Source organism: Atractosteus spatula, chromosome 4 (genome assembly GCF_055471065.1).
Source record: "Atractosteus spatula isolate fAtrSpa1 chromosome 4, fAtrSpa1.hap1, whole genome shotgun sequence".
NCBI lineage: Eukaryota > Metazoa > Chordata > Actinopteri > Semionotiformes > Lepisosteidae > Atractosteus > Atractosteus spatula.
The window spans coordinates 69,368,373-69,386,570 of NC_142709.1; the positions used below are offsets into that span (position 1 = coordinate 69,368,373).

At 40.4% G+C, this 18,198-nt stretch overlaps 1 protein-coding gene across 1 annotated transcript in view; it reads right to left on the bottom strand.

The window, feature by feature from the left end:
* Positions 1-6,165: 6,165 nt before the first annotated feature.
* lekr1 (Leucine-, glutamate- and lysine-rich protein 1) overlaps positions 6,166-18,198 on the bottom strand; it is a 45,864-nt gene continuing 33,831 nt past the window's right edge. The window contains exons 8-12 of the mRNA XM_088913499.1: positions 17,287-17,490; positions 12,371-12,464; positions 11,092-11,256; positions 10,438-10,737; positions 6,166-7,161 (exon numbers count right to left, since the gene is read on the bottom strand). Of these exons, the coding sequence (XP_088769625.1) occupies positions 6,748-7,161; positions 10,438-10,737; positions 11,092-11,256; positions 12,371-12,464; positions 17,287-17,490 (1,177 nt within the window). The 3' untranslated portion in view covers positions 6,166-6,747. The remainder of the gene's footprint in view (positions 7,162-10,437; positions 10,738-11,091; positions 11,257-12,370; positions 12,465-17,286; positions 17,491-18,198) is intronic.

The window sequence follows — 18,198 nt, forward strand, 5'->3', positions numbered from 1 at the left end:
ACTCAGGACCCAAGGACACACGCAGACAAGACATTACGGACCGTTCAAGTCTGCACTTGGGAGACACTGGGAGCCTGGAACCGTCTACCAAGCATGTTTGAAGTGGACTCCATAGGATCCTGTAAAAAGGGCTAAATAGAATTCTTTGTACCTTAGTCTGCTAGTAACCAACAGGCAAGCTGGCCTGACTGGCCCAAGTTTGAAAGTTTCTTAATTCTAAATATAACGTATGTAGATGGATACCTAAGTTAGGTAGAGAATGACTATTTTTTTATTGTATTAAAAGCAAATAACAGACCTCGTCTTTCACCTGTTCGCACAGGAGTGCAGAACCCCTGTCAGCGGCAACTTAAACCACTCATCCCTTTTTAAAAAAAAAATCAAGTAAAATCAAATGTTCAGTTTTTTTTTTTAAACTTAGTTAAGTTACTCTTCAAAAATTGTCGAGGTTATCTTTGGTGAGAGTCTACAGAGTGGGTGAGTGGCAAGCTGTCTCCACCCATGTGCTCAGGGTGATGAGGGAAAGAGAATCGTCTGGCGGGGGTACTTTAATTTTTCAGGGAAACGCCAGTGTGTTAAGCAACGCGTTTCTCCTACATCTTCACTCTTACTTTGGCGCTGCTGGAAAGATTAATCAACAGGATGATGTGTACTGTCTCTGTTGTTACAACCACTTCGTGTTGCCAAGGAAACTGAGCAACTCACGGGCAACACAGAGACCACTATAAAAAGAGAGCATACACAAACACAGTACTGCGAATTACAGATTCCGAATGCAGGCATCAGGGAGTGGCTTGTGAATTATGGGCCATGCCAAATTTCCTCAGTCTTTCGTTTCTGCATCACGAAACTGCACAGCTGCTCGCAATATCTGTGAGGAGAGCTTTACCCCAGTTTTTCTCCAGCTTTGCGCATTTTATGGAAATTGGAGAAAAAGTTAAAGCACACATTCCTTTTTCTTTTTCAAATTCCAGTAGGGTACTCCAGGGAGCTGTAAAAGTATTTTTAGTGCTTTAACTTTTTACAGTAGAAGTGCAATGCAGTTTATACATTTAATATAATATACATTATACACACTTCCAGGAGATCCAGTAAGACTTCATATTTTGTTTCCTCAGTTATGTCTGAGTGACTGAAATGTTAGCTTACACATTCATTGGTACTTTAATTAATACTGTGCTTGCATCTCCTGTGAAATATGAGTGAAATATTAGGACAGAAATAATAACCTTATGTATATACAGTAGGCGTATTTATGTTTTTATGGGTTTTTCCATTCAGTACAGAATGGGAGTAATGTGATTTATGCATCTTCAAGTTGCGACCAAACCAATTGTAAAGCGACATTTGGTAAATCCTGTGAAAAAAATTGCGTGACACAATCTTATGTAGTGATCATAAAGAAACGGAACAAGTGTTGCTAGAAAGCTATGAAATTGAGAGCTAGCAGTGCTGCAGAGGAACAGCCTAGGCACACCGCTGTAGCAGACCTGTGGACATTAACCTCCGTCATTTCTCCTCCCAGTTAGAACCTTCCTTCATGCCAGGCCTGTGCAAGAATACTATACCGCATGAGCCAGGTTACAATTACAAACTGCCCTGTGACATCTGCGTGACACAACTGAGGACTGCATCCTCCTCTGCTAAAACTATTACTACGAGTTGAGTGAAATCGTCGTAGAAGACCAACAACTGAGTTGTATCAATGAAAATGGGTGAAGTGACAAAACTGCTGTGTGTGGTCATATTACATTTAAAGCTTTAAAGGAGATTTTAGGATCTGTCTAATGCTCTTTTTTTTAAATGAACTTTAGGTTTAACCTTTGAAAATTTCAATTAATAAAGATGGATAGATATTGGCAACTTATGGCATGCTTAAAAATACCAATTGCACTGAAGTACAAATAAGCACTTGTTTGTACTCAAAGCTCCTCAAGTTACTTTCTGCCAGCAGCTTGCATTCCAGCTCCTAACACCTACATTGTGTTCCCACCACCCTACTGTCAAATACTCCACATATTTCCCCTGTTGTCTTGGCGACAGGAAATTGCAGGTGTGGGAGGGCTTGCTGGACAGCTGAATCTTGGAATGTACATATATCACAGACAGAGACGTCAACACGGTTTAGAGGCATTTTCTATAAAGGAGAAGGGTCATATGTGCGGATGCTTTTCACAGGGAATTAAAAGGACAGGCCTAGTGACTCTTATATAAATCCATCTGTCCATTTCTAACCACTTTATTCAAATTCAGGGTCATAGGGAACTGGAGTCTGTCCTGGTCAGCAACAGGCGCAGGGCAGGGTGGCACACAGACATAGACACACTCACACCAGGACCGATTATCCCAGTATGTTTTTGGCCTGTGGGAGATAATCGGAGCATTCGAAGGAAACTCACACAAGCTCGGTGAAAACATACAACCTCCACACAGATGGCAGTCCAGGAATTGAACCCAGAGCCCCAGCGCCGTACTGCCCTTATATACTCTTGTTGTTATTTTTATTGTGGTAATATTGCATTCTCTCTAGCTTTTTTGTTTCAGAAATATTGTATGGGTATTCACAGTATTATTAAAGCAGAGGTTTTGGTTCAGTTTCAGATATATGGATTCGATACTGAGGAATTTCAGACATTCAGAGTTCAGAAACAATATTATGTAATAAAAGGGCAAAACACTCGGGATTTGGTCTTTCCTTTGAATTTGTTTTTACGATGAGAAACAGTGACTAGTGATGGAAACTTTGTTTGAGCAAATTTGATGAGTAACTTCTCAATTAACAAGTCTTTTCATGAGAAACTGTGGACTCAAACACACACAACATTAGAATACCATTTCTTTCATACGGTGACCTTCATCCCAGTTTGACAGGAACTGTAATAACTTTTTCCCTGCTTTCTCACAGATGAAATGTTGGAGCTTGCAACGAAATGACTGCAGACCATTTTTACCTAAGAGAGGTCCTCTTAGAAGTATTTTGATGTTCAGAAAATTGGAAACCAAACAAATAAAAAAGACCTGTTACCTGTTTTGAGCAAATGGTTTTTAAGGCCATCTGTTATCAGAAATCATTGTTCTGGACAGGAACAGCGACAGTAATCCTGCTGGGCTAAAATACTTGGGTCCAAAAGAAGTTGCATGGCAACTAAGTATTAGAATACTTTCTACAATACTTTGAAACATTGGTGTATAAGCTGAGAAGGTGAACATAACAAATGACTTTATCCTAGTGAAGGAACAAAAAGTGCAAACCCAATTAAATATGAAGCTCAGGCTCCCTCATTAGTGCCTAAAGTACAAAAAGCTGTTTTCTCTCATTATTTTTTTTCCGGTAGTTTTTTTTTAGCAAATCCAATTAATGCCAAGCACGCTCACAGTCAGCAGTTCACCAAAAAAACAGCTGATTTATCAGAAAGTGAGCAAATATTTGATTTCTGAACATGTACGTGGAAGTAGCATGCAAGATAGCTTTCAATTTACATCTGACAATGTACATGGATCCATTTTTAGTACATACAATGGAATTGGTCTGGGTGGGACACATTACAAATGATCATTTGTAAGCATTTTAATGTGCAGATTTTTTTCAAAATACGTCCATAGCAATAACTGTGTTCTGAAACACTTGTTTAAACAAATTGTGCTAATGTTTGGTACAGACACAAAGACAGAAAACAAAGACATGACAATGATGCATACAAGTTGTAAGGTTTTTAAGGAATGCTTCATGTCAGTAGTGTTAGAGTTTTCAGTGGTAAGATTCTGTTAAAAGACCCGGACTTACTTTACCATGGGGAGCCCTGCTGTGTTTCACCCTCAGTGGTCCAGATCATATTAGAAGCGAATTGTGTCAAAACTATTAACAGTTTTAACCAAACATGCTTGGTGAGAGAACAAGGAAACAGAGGAACAGAAACAGATATTAATACACTAGAAGGACATCTATCTATCTAATACTGGTGTTGTTGTTTTTAATTGCTTTAACTCTTTCACACTTTAAGCTTGTTTGTTGGCAAATTGTTGACTTTTTTAATTCATGTTGAATTAAAAAAAGTGTTAAATTCATCAAATGTCATTGCAGAGCAGGATCACTTATAACCTGCTATCAGCCATAGTTCTGAAATTGAACTGCGTTAGGGACAGCCAAAAATCTATTGCATTTCTTTTTGGAGGTTGTAAACTCTCATTTTTGCCTGCTTCAGTTCTTTTATGTTAAGCACTTCTGACAAAGGGAATAACAACACACTTCACAGGAAAAATAGTATCACAGTAGGCTGGATATGCCATTCAAGCATGAAGTCACACCATTCTGAAAGTCCACAGACACACAGGGCTTACCAGAGCCTCCCCTGCTGCTGGCAGTTCACTTGTGAAGTCTGGCAGCACAAACATCTACAGGTCCAAATCTGCAAAACACTGCTGAGCTACGCCAATGTTCTGGCTGTACTTTTTTGTTTTCTCAGGAAAGGGAATAAGGGGTAAATTTAGCCACGTTAAGGTTAAACATTTTTTAAAAGAAACATAACCTCTTTTATCTGTGCTATTATTCCCAGGTTAAAGGGGGCCTTGGGCTGAAGATATTGGAAAACAGGTTATTGTGTGCTCACCGGTATCCTCCTTCCTGTTTTCAGAAAAGAATTACGTCAATGTGAGGTACATGAAAAATGGCCAAAAGAACAAAGTTTTCCTTTATTGTTCTCTTTAAATGTCCCTTCGCTTGGATCCTTATGAAGTTGTATAGAGCCGTTAGATTAATCATGTCACAATTGTAACATAACATCACTTCAGTGGAAAAAGTAACATTGCACCAAATCAATATCTGCTTATACACTTCATATGCTTAGCTTTGAATTAATAAATTCAGATATAATTATGATGGATGAAAAGACTTTACAACTTAGTGTATTTCAGGAAAAAAAAATCTAATCTTTTCTTGAAACACGGACTGTCAGTTTCTGAACTTCTACAAAAGGACTGAAGTTCATGAAGAACAATACCAGAACAGTCTCTCCTTAGTATTTTACATGCCTGATATAAACAAATACTTTAAGTCACTGAGTGATGTGTAGACATTTAACTGATTAAAATGTTAAAGTTGAAAAAGTCTTTTTTTATAAAGAAAGGGATGTTTACAGGCTTTACTGTGTTGTTTTTATTTTGTATATAGTACATAATTTTGCAATACAGCTGAGCCTTTAGGTTGTTAGAGGTTACGTTTGTTAAAATAGGCTGGAGCTCACATTTGAAACTGCTTGGGTGTCTCTTAGGATAACACATGACAAAGAGGTTGAAAACACAAATGGGTGCTTGTTAGCAGGAAGCATTATGCAATTTGTTTGTCCTTCAATGGCCCATGGATGGAATGATTTAAGCTCATGGCTGCGTGTGCAGCTGCGGAGTGTGAGAACCACGGCAGGCGGCTCACACAGGACTGCTGGAGCCCGTGAGCAGTGAGTCACTCACACTGGGAACAAAAGCTACACCTGCTCTCTGCAAGAGGAGGGAAGCAGGAACTGAAACCAAATTCACCAAACTGCAACGACAACTAAAACAATTATATACACCCTGAAACCCTGATTAATGCCCAGGTTTCCCTTCCAATCACATGGTTATCAGTTGCACAGGTCATGAATGGCTGCATGATGGAACGCTGTGCAGGCCGTATCACTGAGATGATTACTCAGTTTTCACACTAAACCGATTACCGTCTTGTGTATACAAAAGCCAAGGCACGAAGCCAGACTCCTCTGCGTTGAACGGAAGCGCCCCCAGAGGTGGCGATCTCTTTCGTTACAAAAAGGGTAAATAATGTGCTGGTTGTGTCTGATACATGACCATCCCCACCTTCAGAAGCTGTGAAAGGTCTAAAAGGAAACACACTGGGGTTGCAGATGCAGACAGCTGCCAGGTTATTCTTATGTTTTAATATCTCCTGGGTTTCGGAGGCTTGCCTGAAGTCAGTCAGGTTCATCCATTCTGAGACAGCCTTCAATGTAAATTACTGCCAACCTTCTGTGCCATTCAAGCCTGCTATTTGTCTGTTAAAGGTTATCCACAAACCAAGGTGTTTTTTTTTAACAGAGAGTGCAAGTTCATTTTTTAAGCACAGGATTTTGACTAATTTTATGGGCATCAATCACTTGATCTAATAAAAAAAGTATTTACCTGCCAAAGAGCTTTTTTATTTTAACAAAAATACAACCAGACGTCTCTGCCCAGCAGAGTACAATTAACATTCAAATGCAAACAGGATACTTTTAGTCTAACTGCAGTTTCCTGTAAATACCATCCCCTGGCACTCAAAACATTGGTAAAACCCTTAAAAAAGGACCAATATAAAGTGAGTTCATAGAAATTAATATGTTCCAGAAACAGTAAAAGATCAGTTATTTTTCCACTTTAACTGTTCAAAATACTCTGCCAATTCCGACTTGCACTTCCTCAAAAACACAGTGACTGTTAATTAAGATAACAAAACCCCTCTTTTTATTCCCAGCTATGTCGTGACAGTGATAGGTGGCCAATGAACACCAGTGTCAGACAGCACTTGAAGGGTTTAAAAGAAAAATCCCATGTGGAGCGTTTTAAAGAGGAAATGAGTTCCATGCCATGCAGATTTTCAACATTACGTCTGCCAATTAATCAAAAAAAAATACATAAAAAAATAAAAAATGGGAAAGTCTTGCAAAGTGATGTTGATCACATGGAAAACATTCAGCGAAGGGGTTCTCTTCAGGCGCTGGTGACTCACATTTTCTCTGGCCTCCTTATCGCAGCTGCGATTCGCTGCCTGGACTCTCTCATGGAGGATGCGCTCCCCCGCGGAGGGTGTGGAAGGGGGATTGGGGGTATCCCCTTACTCCCACTGCCCAGCCAGGAGCTGGGAGGTATCTGGGGGCATCCGCTTGATCTCGTCGCGCTGTCACACTTCATCTGCATCTCCGAGCCCCGGCTGCTGCTGCTGCTGCTCTTCTGGCCCTGGCTGCTGGCAGATGGAGGGGTCGAGGCCAGGCTGCTCCGACTGCCGGAGTGCCGAGAGAGCTGGAGCCCCCTGCCGAGCTGCGTCAGCTCCAGGAGCTGTTCCCGGGCCAGGCTCAGAGCTTCCGTCAGCTCGTAGCGTTCCTCACACTCCCTGCGCACTGTCTCCTGGAGCAGGGAGTTCTGAAAGCACAAATCACAGCACCGGCGCTCATCTGGGCTGCATGCCTGCGTGTTGCTCTCATCAGGCCCTAATGTTCGAGCAGAGAAGCCACATCCAAGAAATCAGTGCAATACCACACGTAAACCAGACTAAAACCAGTTGACATGCAGTCGGCTCACGGCACATTTACATCATGTTAATGGCCAGAACGCAGAGTGGATTCATTTGCTGAGTGACTCTGAAATGTGCATTTAAAACAATATCCTTCCCTCATACTAGCATACTGGAAACAAGGATGTAAACTATTTCCCAATATCCCTCCCCCCCAGCCAAAGAAAGCTTCTGCCACAAGTTTGGGGCTGATTTTGCTCTTCAAAGACATATGTAATAACACCACCTATTGGCTGCACCGTGAATGTTCAAGCCAGAGTTGTAAAAGGTTTGGAGACTGAAATATGCACAAGCTCGGATCATATTTTTGCTTGTCTGATTCGATCATTTTCTCTTTGATACAGCATGCATAAAGAATTTTAAACCTGTCTGGCATTTACATTTAATGTTCTGAAATAACTCATAGTATGTGAAAGCTAGCTCAAATAGAGAAATGTTACACGAAAGGTTAAAGGCACAATCAAGAATGCACATATCCATCTAATCTCAAAGTTTTCTTAGTCCAATAAAGAACAGCTGTGAGCTGGAATATGACCTGGCAGACAATGGGCACGAGACAGGATACACCCTGGAAGAGCTGCAAGTCCATCACAGGACATACACATACCGGGGACAATTCAGAGACGCAGAATAACCTGGACAGTATGTCTCTGGGCCATGGGAGGAAAAAAGAGCACATCCTGAAAACCCACATGGCCACAATGAGAACACAGAAGCTCCATACATAAAGTGCCCCAGTCTGGAATCAAACCTAGGACTCAAGAACTGTGCCTCCATCTCTCTCTATATAATATATATATATAGAATAATACACATACTGATTACAATGAGTTTGCAAATTTCTAAGATAAGGTGCTTTCTCATTCTGTTTTTAGTAAATTCTATTCTTCACTCACTTCCTAATTACCTTTGAAACATCAGACTGATCCTTTTACGCTGGACAGCCTCTGTTCTACCCTTCAAGAAAAAGAATGGTGGCACCGTCAGCCAGCTTTGCTCACTGTTCAATCGTTACTTTTGTTCTCCTTTGAATTAGTGACACGCAGTGTGCTGCTAAAAATAAAGTAGTTCCCCTTTAAGAGCTGGATCATGCCTTTCTATCCAGGCATGAATTTTGCATTTTTATTACTGTCTTCCTCAAATACCCGTTTCCAGACAATCCTCAGAATCATAAAAAGAACCAAAGAATGCCGGAAACGAGAGAAAAACTTCAAACTAAATAAAGTACATTTGTGATCTGTTTCTACTTGAAATGTCCTGAAAACAGAAATACCACTCGGTTTGCCATCAACTATCTCTGTTTGTATTTTACAAGTCCAATTTATAAAAAGGTCAGGTTTTGATGACATTTAACCTGACAGATTAACCTTTACTTCAAGTTAACCTTTAGTTCTCTGTTACAGAGTTTAAAGTTTTACAATGTGCTCGTGTGAGATAAAAAAAGGAATCGCACTTACAGTGACACATGCTTTCAATATGCCTTCTTCAATGAAAGAACTGGGTTCTAGATCCAGTGGACACATTTACCAGCTTTACTGCATGTAGTAAAGGTGAACTTGTCTCACTTTTGGTTGTCATTAAACACTTTTCTGACATTATTGTTTTCGGTTTTGTGATTCTTATTATTACTACTGCTGCTACGACTACCCTCTCCCAAACTCAGTGCTTTATCCACACCTTTACTCCCACGCTGTTCACAGAAACCTGACATTAACAGACACACGTCTTATTGATCTCTGTCCTCCAGGCCAGTTCCAGGGACTTCAACTCCAGTCCTTCAGAAGCCTTAGTCTTCTTCACTTTTGATACGACCAGAGCGGAGCGGTGGCTCTGTGGCTAAGGATCTGCGCCTGTGGCTGGAAGGTTGCCGGTTCAAATCCTGCGGCTGGCAGAGGAATCCTACTCCGTTGGGCCCCTGAGCAAGGCCCTTAACCCCAACTGCTCCAGGGGCGCTGTCTAAACGGCTGACCCTGCACTCTTGACCCCCAGCTTCTCTCCCTGCCTGTGTGTCTGTGTCTCATGTATGCGAAAAGATGAATTCCTAATGCAAGAGATTGTATAGGGCCAATAAAGTGATCTTATCTTATCTCTTAATTGAGTCTTTCATGTATTTGAACCCATCTCATCTATAGCTTGGGAACCCAACGGGCAATGATTTAAAGACGCCCGCAAAACCCAGAGCCGAGGAGAGTAGATGAGAGCACTAGAGCCATAAGAAAATCAAGGCTGCAGTCCCGTAAGGTTAGGCTTCGCACGGTTTCGTGCCAATTCCGGATTCCCCCCCACTGAGCAACGGGAGCCGCTGTTGCGTGGTGAGAGCAGAATCTCCCCGGGCTCCACCCTGCCAGATCTCAGGAGAGCGCGGCCAATTATTCACCGCCCACCTAACACAGCAACACTGCGTGACGAGAAAGAGGAAAGGATCCTCCACAATGCCTGTCTATTCCGCAAAACACCAAGTTCCGCCTTAAAGAAGGCGAAGGGTGCGTGACCTCTTAATCACTATCAAATCAGGGCTCAGTCTGTTGGTGATTAAATGGACATCGTAAGACCCCGGCAGTTTTTTTTGTTATGGAATCAATCTTTTAGATTTTCTAACAGCAACAAAGAAAAATGAGAAATGCATCTGACCTTTTTTTTCCTGCTTCTTCTCAAATGGAACTTTATCATTGGAGCCCTGTGTGATCCCTGTCATGCAGTATTCATAAACTGTTAAATCTAAGCGCTTCAGAATCAATAAAACTATTATAACTGGCTGGTGAAAGCGTGGAATTAAAAAAACACAGGGCCCGAGGCGTGCAAAGGCCTCTGGCATTGATTTTATATCATGAACAGATATGAAAATGGCTTCATGCTATCTTTAAAATGCCATGAAAGGCAGGACATAAGAGGGCATTTTTCTTTGAAAAAAGAAGCACCTTCTATTCAGCATAAAAGAGTATGTCAGCTGTAAAATTCGACTAACCAGCGCGTTGTGTGAATTGGCCAGGCACACAGCCGTGAACAGAAGGCCCTCCAGAAAACGAGCATGCCACAGGACGAAATAGGAATCGTGACTCAGTGCCGGGGTCTGCTGCTAGAATAAACCCTCTGTGTTGACACTTAGTGCTGTGGCTGTTGCTCACCTCCTCTTGCAACTGAGATGATTCTTGCGTTAATTGTTCCAGTTCCTTAGTCACGGAGCTCAGCTTTATTGACTTCTGTTCAGCCTCCTGTCTCACTTCTGAAAGCAAGTGGTCAATGCTGTACTTCTCGTGCGCCAGCTGGCTTTCCAGCGCAGACACCGCCTTCCTCAGACTGTCAATCTCCTCATCTTTGCGGCTGTCCCTCTCGGTCAAGCTCAGATGAGCCTCCCGGAGTTTTTCTTCCAGAAGCAATACTTCAGCCTTCAGCTCCTGGGTAGCAGTAAGAACAAGGTCTGGCACCTGCGAAAACAAAAACAAAAAATCAGGCATGCATTCAAAGCCCTGGCATGTTAAGTCATTTAGTCTGCTCGGAAATCTCTTTCCATCCGAATAAACCGTGGGGCAGTGGTCAGCATCGCTGCCGTGCAGTGCTTGGGCCCTGGGCTCAATTCCAAATCTAGGGTGCTATCTGTGTGGAGTTTGTGTGTTCTCCCCATATCCTCCCGCAGTCCACAAAATACTGGTGGGTTAAAGTTTCTGAGAAAACTGGCCCTGGTGTGTGTCTGCCCTGTGATGGACTAGACTCCTATAAACATACACCTGAACCATTAATTATTGCGCATTTACTGGTATCCAAAAAAGGGAACTAAATACCTTTCTTCTGAGTTCTTCAAGCTCGTGTTGGTACTTCAGGAGCAATTCCTGAAACTTCTGTCTTTCGATATCTAGTTCCACACTAGCTTCCCTTCTCAAGCTCAGCTCGTTTTCTTTTAAGTGCAAGGAGAGCTTGGCTCTTTCGTTTTCAAGTTCTTCTTTGGCCTGAAAGCAAGAGTGAGGGTAATTAAAAATAATTTAAATAAGTGCCTTTTCTTGGTTTTGGAAAGATGGTACAGCACATCTCAAATAAGCCTTCTCGTGAAAACGTGGATGTAAATCTCTGATTCATGAAAACAACTTCGTCAGTAAGCAGCCATGAACAGAGAACAATTGAGTGCTGGGAAAAAAAGTTATCACCACAATCGTCAAAAAAAGAAGAATAAACAAGGACTACCAGGCATGCAATTGAAGGAAATTCCTCACACCAGAATAAGGCCCCCACATTTTATGAAAGAGTAAAAGAACAAGTGCTGTGTGAGGTTGGGTGACCGCTTCCTTAAGTTGGTTAGGCATCCGTGTGAGTTTCAGGAAACCAACCAGTCTTTCATGTAATTATTCTATATAAAGACATTTCAGCTAATATTACAACGTTGCAGGAACTCCCAGCAACCTTGGAGAAAATGAAGGATGTTGAACATGGATACTGCACAGGGCCTGAAGCTTTGTGAGCAAACCCAAGTGGAGCTCAGTCCTGTGAGACTCGGCTGCCATTGTTTTGGCTGGAGTACCGACACTGTGGACAAATGCAAGTGACACTCTGTTCTGAGAAGGCCACATCAGCAGCACAACGGCATTGTTTAATGAACGGGCATCAAGTTTTTTGGTTTTGTTTTATCTGGGGCTGTGGTGTATTATGCTTGCCTTACAATTTCTGTGGGCCAGTGTTTGCAAACTGCAATGGGAACACTGTGCTGAGATGTTGCAGATTTGACAGATTTTCAACAAGTTTCTTTCCTTATAAAGCTGATTTAGAGGACAAAATATAAATATGAACTCTTTTGAACTCTGCAAACTCTGTTCGCAGGTGTTATTGCTTTAAAGCCCTTTTACGTATGTTAAAGGCATGTCAGCTTTTTTATTAGTTTAACCCTTTACTCATCCAGCGTTTAATTCAAATGTAAGGCAAAACAATCACACAGCAGGCATGTTCAAGCCAGTCATACAGGGTTAACAGATTAGGAAATTATTTTGCACGAGTCAAGACGTTTTGGGTCTGTTGGCAGCAGAGAAGAAAATTAATTCAAGTGGAAGCCAGACTTGCCTTACAGCAACATACCTGTGACCTAAGATGTTCAGCATCCACCATCTTCTGTCTGAAGCTCTCTAGCAATTGCTGAATTGTACTCTGGTGAGAGAGTACTGTGGTTTCTCTGCAAGGCAAGTCAGACACAAATATGTATTCAGCACATGGGAAACATACTTTATATTATGGTATCACAATAACTTAGCAAAGTCTGTGACTAGTCCAAGATCCCAGACAGATGTTTTAGGTGCTTGCTGTATTAACACCCAACTGTGTCTGCAATATTTGAGGCCTATTCTTAACAACAACATTTTAAGTTTTAATAAATGACATTTGAATTCAAAGCTGTGGTAAGGGACTTAATTGCAGTACTACTGCAAAATAATCCCATTGCTGAACTCTTCCCTTGGGTAATAACACTGTTTCTTGCACACTGCACAGAAGAAAAATAACGCACCAGAAAACGTACCATAATTAAGAAGCATGGCATAACAATTCTAATAAGAATACCTTTTGTCATATAAATACTATCAATTTTTTAATTGGACGTACAGCTCAAAAACAGTCTATACAAATGCCATAGCCATCTCAATAGATATTTTTTAATCTGCTGCAATCAGTAGGGAGCCCACATCCTGCTGTAATTTTAACCACTCACACATAAGGTTTATAATCTGTTGTGTCTTTTCGGAACGTGCCCGTGACAAACAAAAACATGAAAGCAATAATTCAAACAGCTGGGAGAGAAAACATCGAAATCCTCCAGATGTTTTCTACTAAACAATGCCTTTCATGCTCTATTACCAAGAATAACGATCTAAAAACTGATATGGAAAGGCGACTGCATGGCATATTTTGAGATTTTTTGATTGCTGTGAATTTCAATGAAAGATCAGTGAGTAGTAAACTGAAGTGAATAAATCATCATTTCTTTACTCTTCATTATTACTATCATCCAAGTTTTGAAGTCAGTTTCCCAGAAATTTTCATTTGCACGGGTATAAAGAGAGAACAATTTCTGGAGGTGATATTTTTGCAGTCATACTACAAACATCCCTCTAACCTATCCCCTTGTTAAAGGGTTCCAAAGAACATTTCACAGAACTGTCAGTGCAAAATAATTCTGTTGGTTATTTGTCTTATGAAACAACTGTCTTGTAAATCGCTGTAGTTGCCAAGAAAATGCAGTCTGTGCTACTTAACTGGATTAATGCAGAAAGGGTCTTCCAAGATATTACAAAGAAGGTTATTACTTGGTCGAATAAATCTAACCCAGTGAGTAGGGGCACATTAAAACTTCAGGTAAGGAGCAAATGAAAACAATAAAACCTTTAATTTTCAGCTTTATGTTAAAAATAAAATTATCTGACAATGAAGCCTTCTTTCATTAATTGGAATACGTGGTATATTTTGCTCACTCCAATGAAAATATCCCATATATCTTTACCAATCACATCACATATTCGTCATCGTGCTTGTGCACACCTGTCCTATTTTGGGAAAAGTCCCTTCCCCTCTCCTTGGGTTTTGCTTCCCAGAGAAATTCTTGGTAGAATGTGGATCTGATTAGGATTAAGGCAGTGTCTTTAATTTTGGTTCTTGAGGCCAGATATCTTTAGAAAATGACATTAAAGGAAGCATTAATTTTTTTTTTCAGATTGAAGGTTATACAGTATGTGCAGGTACGTTAGTAGACCAAGACCCCAACTGCATGAGCTCACCCAAGCCTCAGGGCAGCTCGCGAGCCACGGGAAAAATAAACAGTATGTGGCTTTAGCAGTTAATTCATGTGCGTGCACGTTTCGTACTCTGCAATCTTAGGCACATTACTTTCCAAATTCAGAGCTATCCTAGGAAAACCTCTAATATATGATTCTACCAGCACAGTTTTACTACAAAACTCGGAACTCCTTCACTTAGATCTTTCAATTGCTGCATCCATGAGTTTATTTACATCATTTGCTGAGAGTGATTTAGTTATTCCCCGTACTAAAAGCCTTATTTTTAGCATTCACAAGCAGACGAGCCCAATTTGAAAAAGAGACTCTTGTAATCAAATTCACACTGTGAGTTTCAGTCGACGGGTATAAGAAGTGAACTACTTGTTCTTTTCCCCTGTGTGTTTACCATTAAATGGGTCATAAAATGTGCATATGAGAGTATTTGTGAAAAGCACCATTTGTTGTGACAGCAGGAAGGTCCATACCTTTGTCCATTTACCTAAGGAGGCCAGAGCTGCAGTATAATAACTGCAGGCCTATGTAAAAGGTGACATAAAAGGGCGGATGAAGACTTCAGGTTCATATACGTTTATGGATTTCACTATGACACTTGGGACTGTAATACTGCAATGGTGTCGAGTGTTTGGCAGCCCCCAAACTGCAGACGATATGTTTCTCTCATCTCTCAGTGAGAATTATTTACTCCTTCAGCACCAGAATACACCGTGGCCAGCTTCTGTCTTAAGTGAAATGGTCACTCTTTTAAAGGGCTGTGTAACCCAGTTATGTCTGTTTTCTAAGCTTTGAGGTTGGAGAGCTAACAGTGAGCAAATGTGCAATACTGGAGAACAAAGGAGAACATGACATATCAGCCCAGGACCTACTTTGCCTGTTAAATATACCGGTGTGGTAATAGTTTATCTCTTAGTGCTGTGTCAATGAAAAAAGGCACCAACCAAACATCTCCATTAAAATGATAGTTTCAGAAACATAAGATAGAAATTAGTCATACTGCCTTAAGAATTATTCCTTTAAGCTTCTGCATCCTGTGAGAAAATTGAACTGCTTTGTTTCAGTTCCAAAACTGACTTTAAAAAAAACCTAGAAATAATCTGATGTCAACAAAAGAATTGCCCTACTTTGATTACACCAGTTTTACAAGCTTGGTAAAAAAAAAGCCGTTTTTAGTAAACCTGCTTCTCATAACACAGGACTGCCAGAATTTTTAGGCTCTGCTACCCAAAATCTTCTGGATAAACAGTCATAAAATGTCATCTTAAAAGTGCCTGGGTCATGTCACTATACAACTATGACCTGAATTTCCCAAGTGTCAGAGCACCAGCAGGGTAGAGATGGGAAAAGCTGGTCAAAGTTTGTTTGGCTTCTCAGCGAACAGCAACTCCTATGAGTATCTGCAGGGTCACGGTGATGTCAGTGAGTGATGTCCTCCAGTTAGCAGTAACTCTCCTGTCAGGAACTATGGAGCTTGCAGCAGCTCAAAGAATGAATGGCTCTGCTTGTGGGCGTGTCCGAGGGAGGGTCAAACACACATGAATTATTCACTCCTGAGAAGGTGTAGGAGTCAATGTCAGAAAGCCTAGTCTTGAAACAACTGGTCATCCCAAACTGGGTGAGTACTGAACATGACAAAACATATCCTATATCCTGAGATTCTTTTATTTTTCTGTGACCAGTGCTGTGCAATAAACAAAACAAAAACTACAGAAAGAGCTTACCCAAAGGCTTGGTCTGAATTATTCAGTATGGTCCTCCATCTTGTAATAAGATTGAAATGAAAATGATAACCAGCAAGTTCTCATTCTGTCTAGCCCATAGTCAACTACGTTATTACCAGGAATATTGCAGGTTAGCCTACACTATATTTTGAGAACAACATCAACATCCCCCAAATTGTATGTCTAGAGTAAATTAGGAGGAAGGAAAATATTTGTTTTATCAATCGCTATAAGATGCAATTCCAATAATGTCTCTCTGAACTCCCTCAATCATTTTTCAAATAAATTATGGCAAAATAATTCTCAAACAATTTTAAAGTAGGTCATTACTGCATATAGCCTAACAAATGTTTGAGTTCTTTTAACTCCACTCTGAAATAGAATTACACAGAACTGGCAAAAACACTTCAAATATGAAGGATGATAAAGGTCTTCATAGAAGTTATGTCACATTATACTGTAGGATTTTATAATGACTAATGATATATTTAAAAGACAAAGGACAAAGGATTCAGAAATGAATCCAATATAACAGACGTTTCACAGTTCTATAATTGATCCTTCAATATTGTGTGCATATTATTTTTCCACTTCTAACCAACATAAATGCCTCGCTGTTTTTATGTTAAATTACTCCATTCAGCAACCAAAACAATTTTATGACACAGCCATGCATGCAAAGTGAGAAAGATCCCAAAATAACTGCTGTGGTCTCTGCCCACATTTTAAAGTATGAGTTGTGATGTCCTTAACAGAATAGGAATATGAATAGCTTTATTGTTTACCAGTAAATGAAACTTTTATATGTGTATATATGTACTGCCTGTACTCTTGTAACTTCAAAAAGCACTCCTTTCAATCTTGAGCTCTTGCAAGAAAACATTTGTCTTTCAAACTCATTCTGATCTATTTTTATGGAGAAAAAAAAGTGTCACGGTCAAATACTGATCTCAGAAGTGTTCCAGTGACTAATATTTGCAGTCTTAGCTACTGAGGTTTGATTAGCTAGACTTGGTGACTCTTATAGCGTACCAGCAGGAAGTAGACAAACAAGTCATTAACAATATAGTCAGGAAGAGGTAAATTCTGTTTTTCTTTTTAAATCATGCTGTGTTTTCCCCTACAACGTTAGCTAAACTGCAGGTGCTATACTCTTTGGCAGGGTGTTTGGGTAACTGAGGAAAACAGTTGTGCTTTGAAAAGAGGAGGCACATGTGTGTGTGCCTGAAAGAACATGGACAAACCTGCAAATGTCTCACTGCACATTAAGACAGATTTCTAAGTCATCTAATTTAAGGAGTTTCACTCTTTTATAATATCTGAGGTATTTCTAGTAGCCAGTGTGCCTGACAGTAATGCAGAACACGTGCCTGGCTGTGTTATAGCAGATTTATTTACATTTTTCTTCACTACATCATCCCCCGAGTTGCCAGCAGTGCATGAGCTCCTGCGCCCCTCATTACGGTATTAATAAAACGCAACAGGTGATAACCTTTCGCTCTTCAGCGCCGTGATTTCCTCCTCGGCTCGCTTCAGGGCAGCTCTCAGGGTTGCATTCTCATTTTCTGTTCTGGAGTTTTGTCTCACTCTGTCCTCTTCCTTTCTCTCCCATTCAGACAGCTGCTCCTGTAAATGCCTGACCTGCTGTTGACAGGTCAGCCAACTTTCTTCTTTGTCCCTTAACTCTCTGCACAGTCTGCAGGAGAAAAAAACATCACATAGTTATTTCGCCAACAGGTCACAGAAATGGTGCAATAATAGCTATGGATACAGATGAAGTTGCAGTGTATAAACACACTTTATGTAAGACTGAATCAGGTTTTCAGAAGGTAATTATGATATACACATTCTGTTCCAGTACAGAGGGCCTGGCTTGCATGCTCTCATCTATCGCCTGACAAGTGCAATCTGTACTCAGCGAACAGCACTGAAAATGTGGCCTACATGTGAAAGCAATTTATTATATATGTATTTCTAAGAAAGGCAGTAACGTGAAATCTAACACCTTTGCGCCTAGCATTCTTTCTCACAAGAAGTAGTTTCATTTGATTTTTTTCTTAGAGAGAGTGTGATGCCCTTTAAAGGATTTTCATGTTTGGTAACTTGATCACAAGAATGTGATTCAATTTGTCCTCCCATAAATAATGCTTATTCCTCTCTTTTAAAGATAAGCACATAGAGGCACAGAATGCTGTTTGTCCTCACAAATATACATGAAAAGCTATAAACTTGGATAACACTTATAAAAGAGGGTGTTTTCAGACCCCATGTCATTGGGAACTTTGGTCTTTAAGAATTCTGATTATTGTTTCAGATGTATGTCTATTGAGCAATGCTCTTGATATCATTGTCATTATATTTACGAAGAGGAATTTGGTCTAAAATGAATTAAATAAGAGATTAT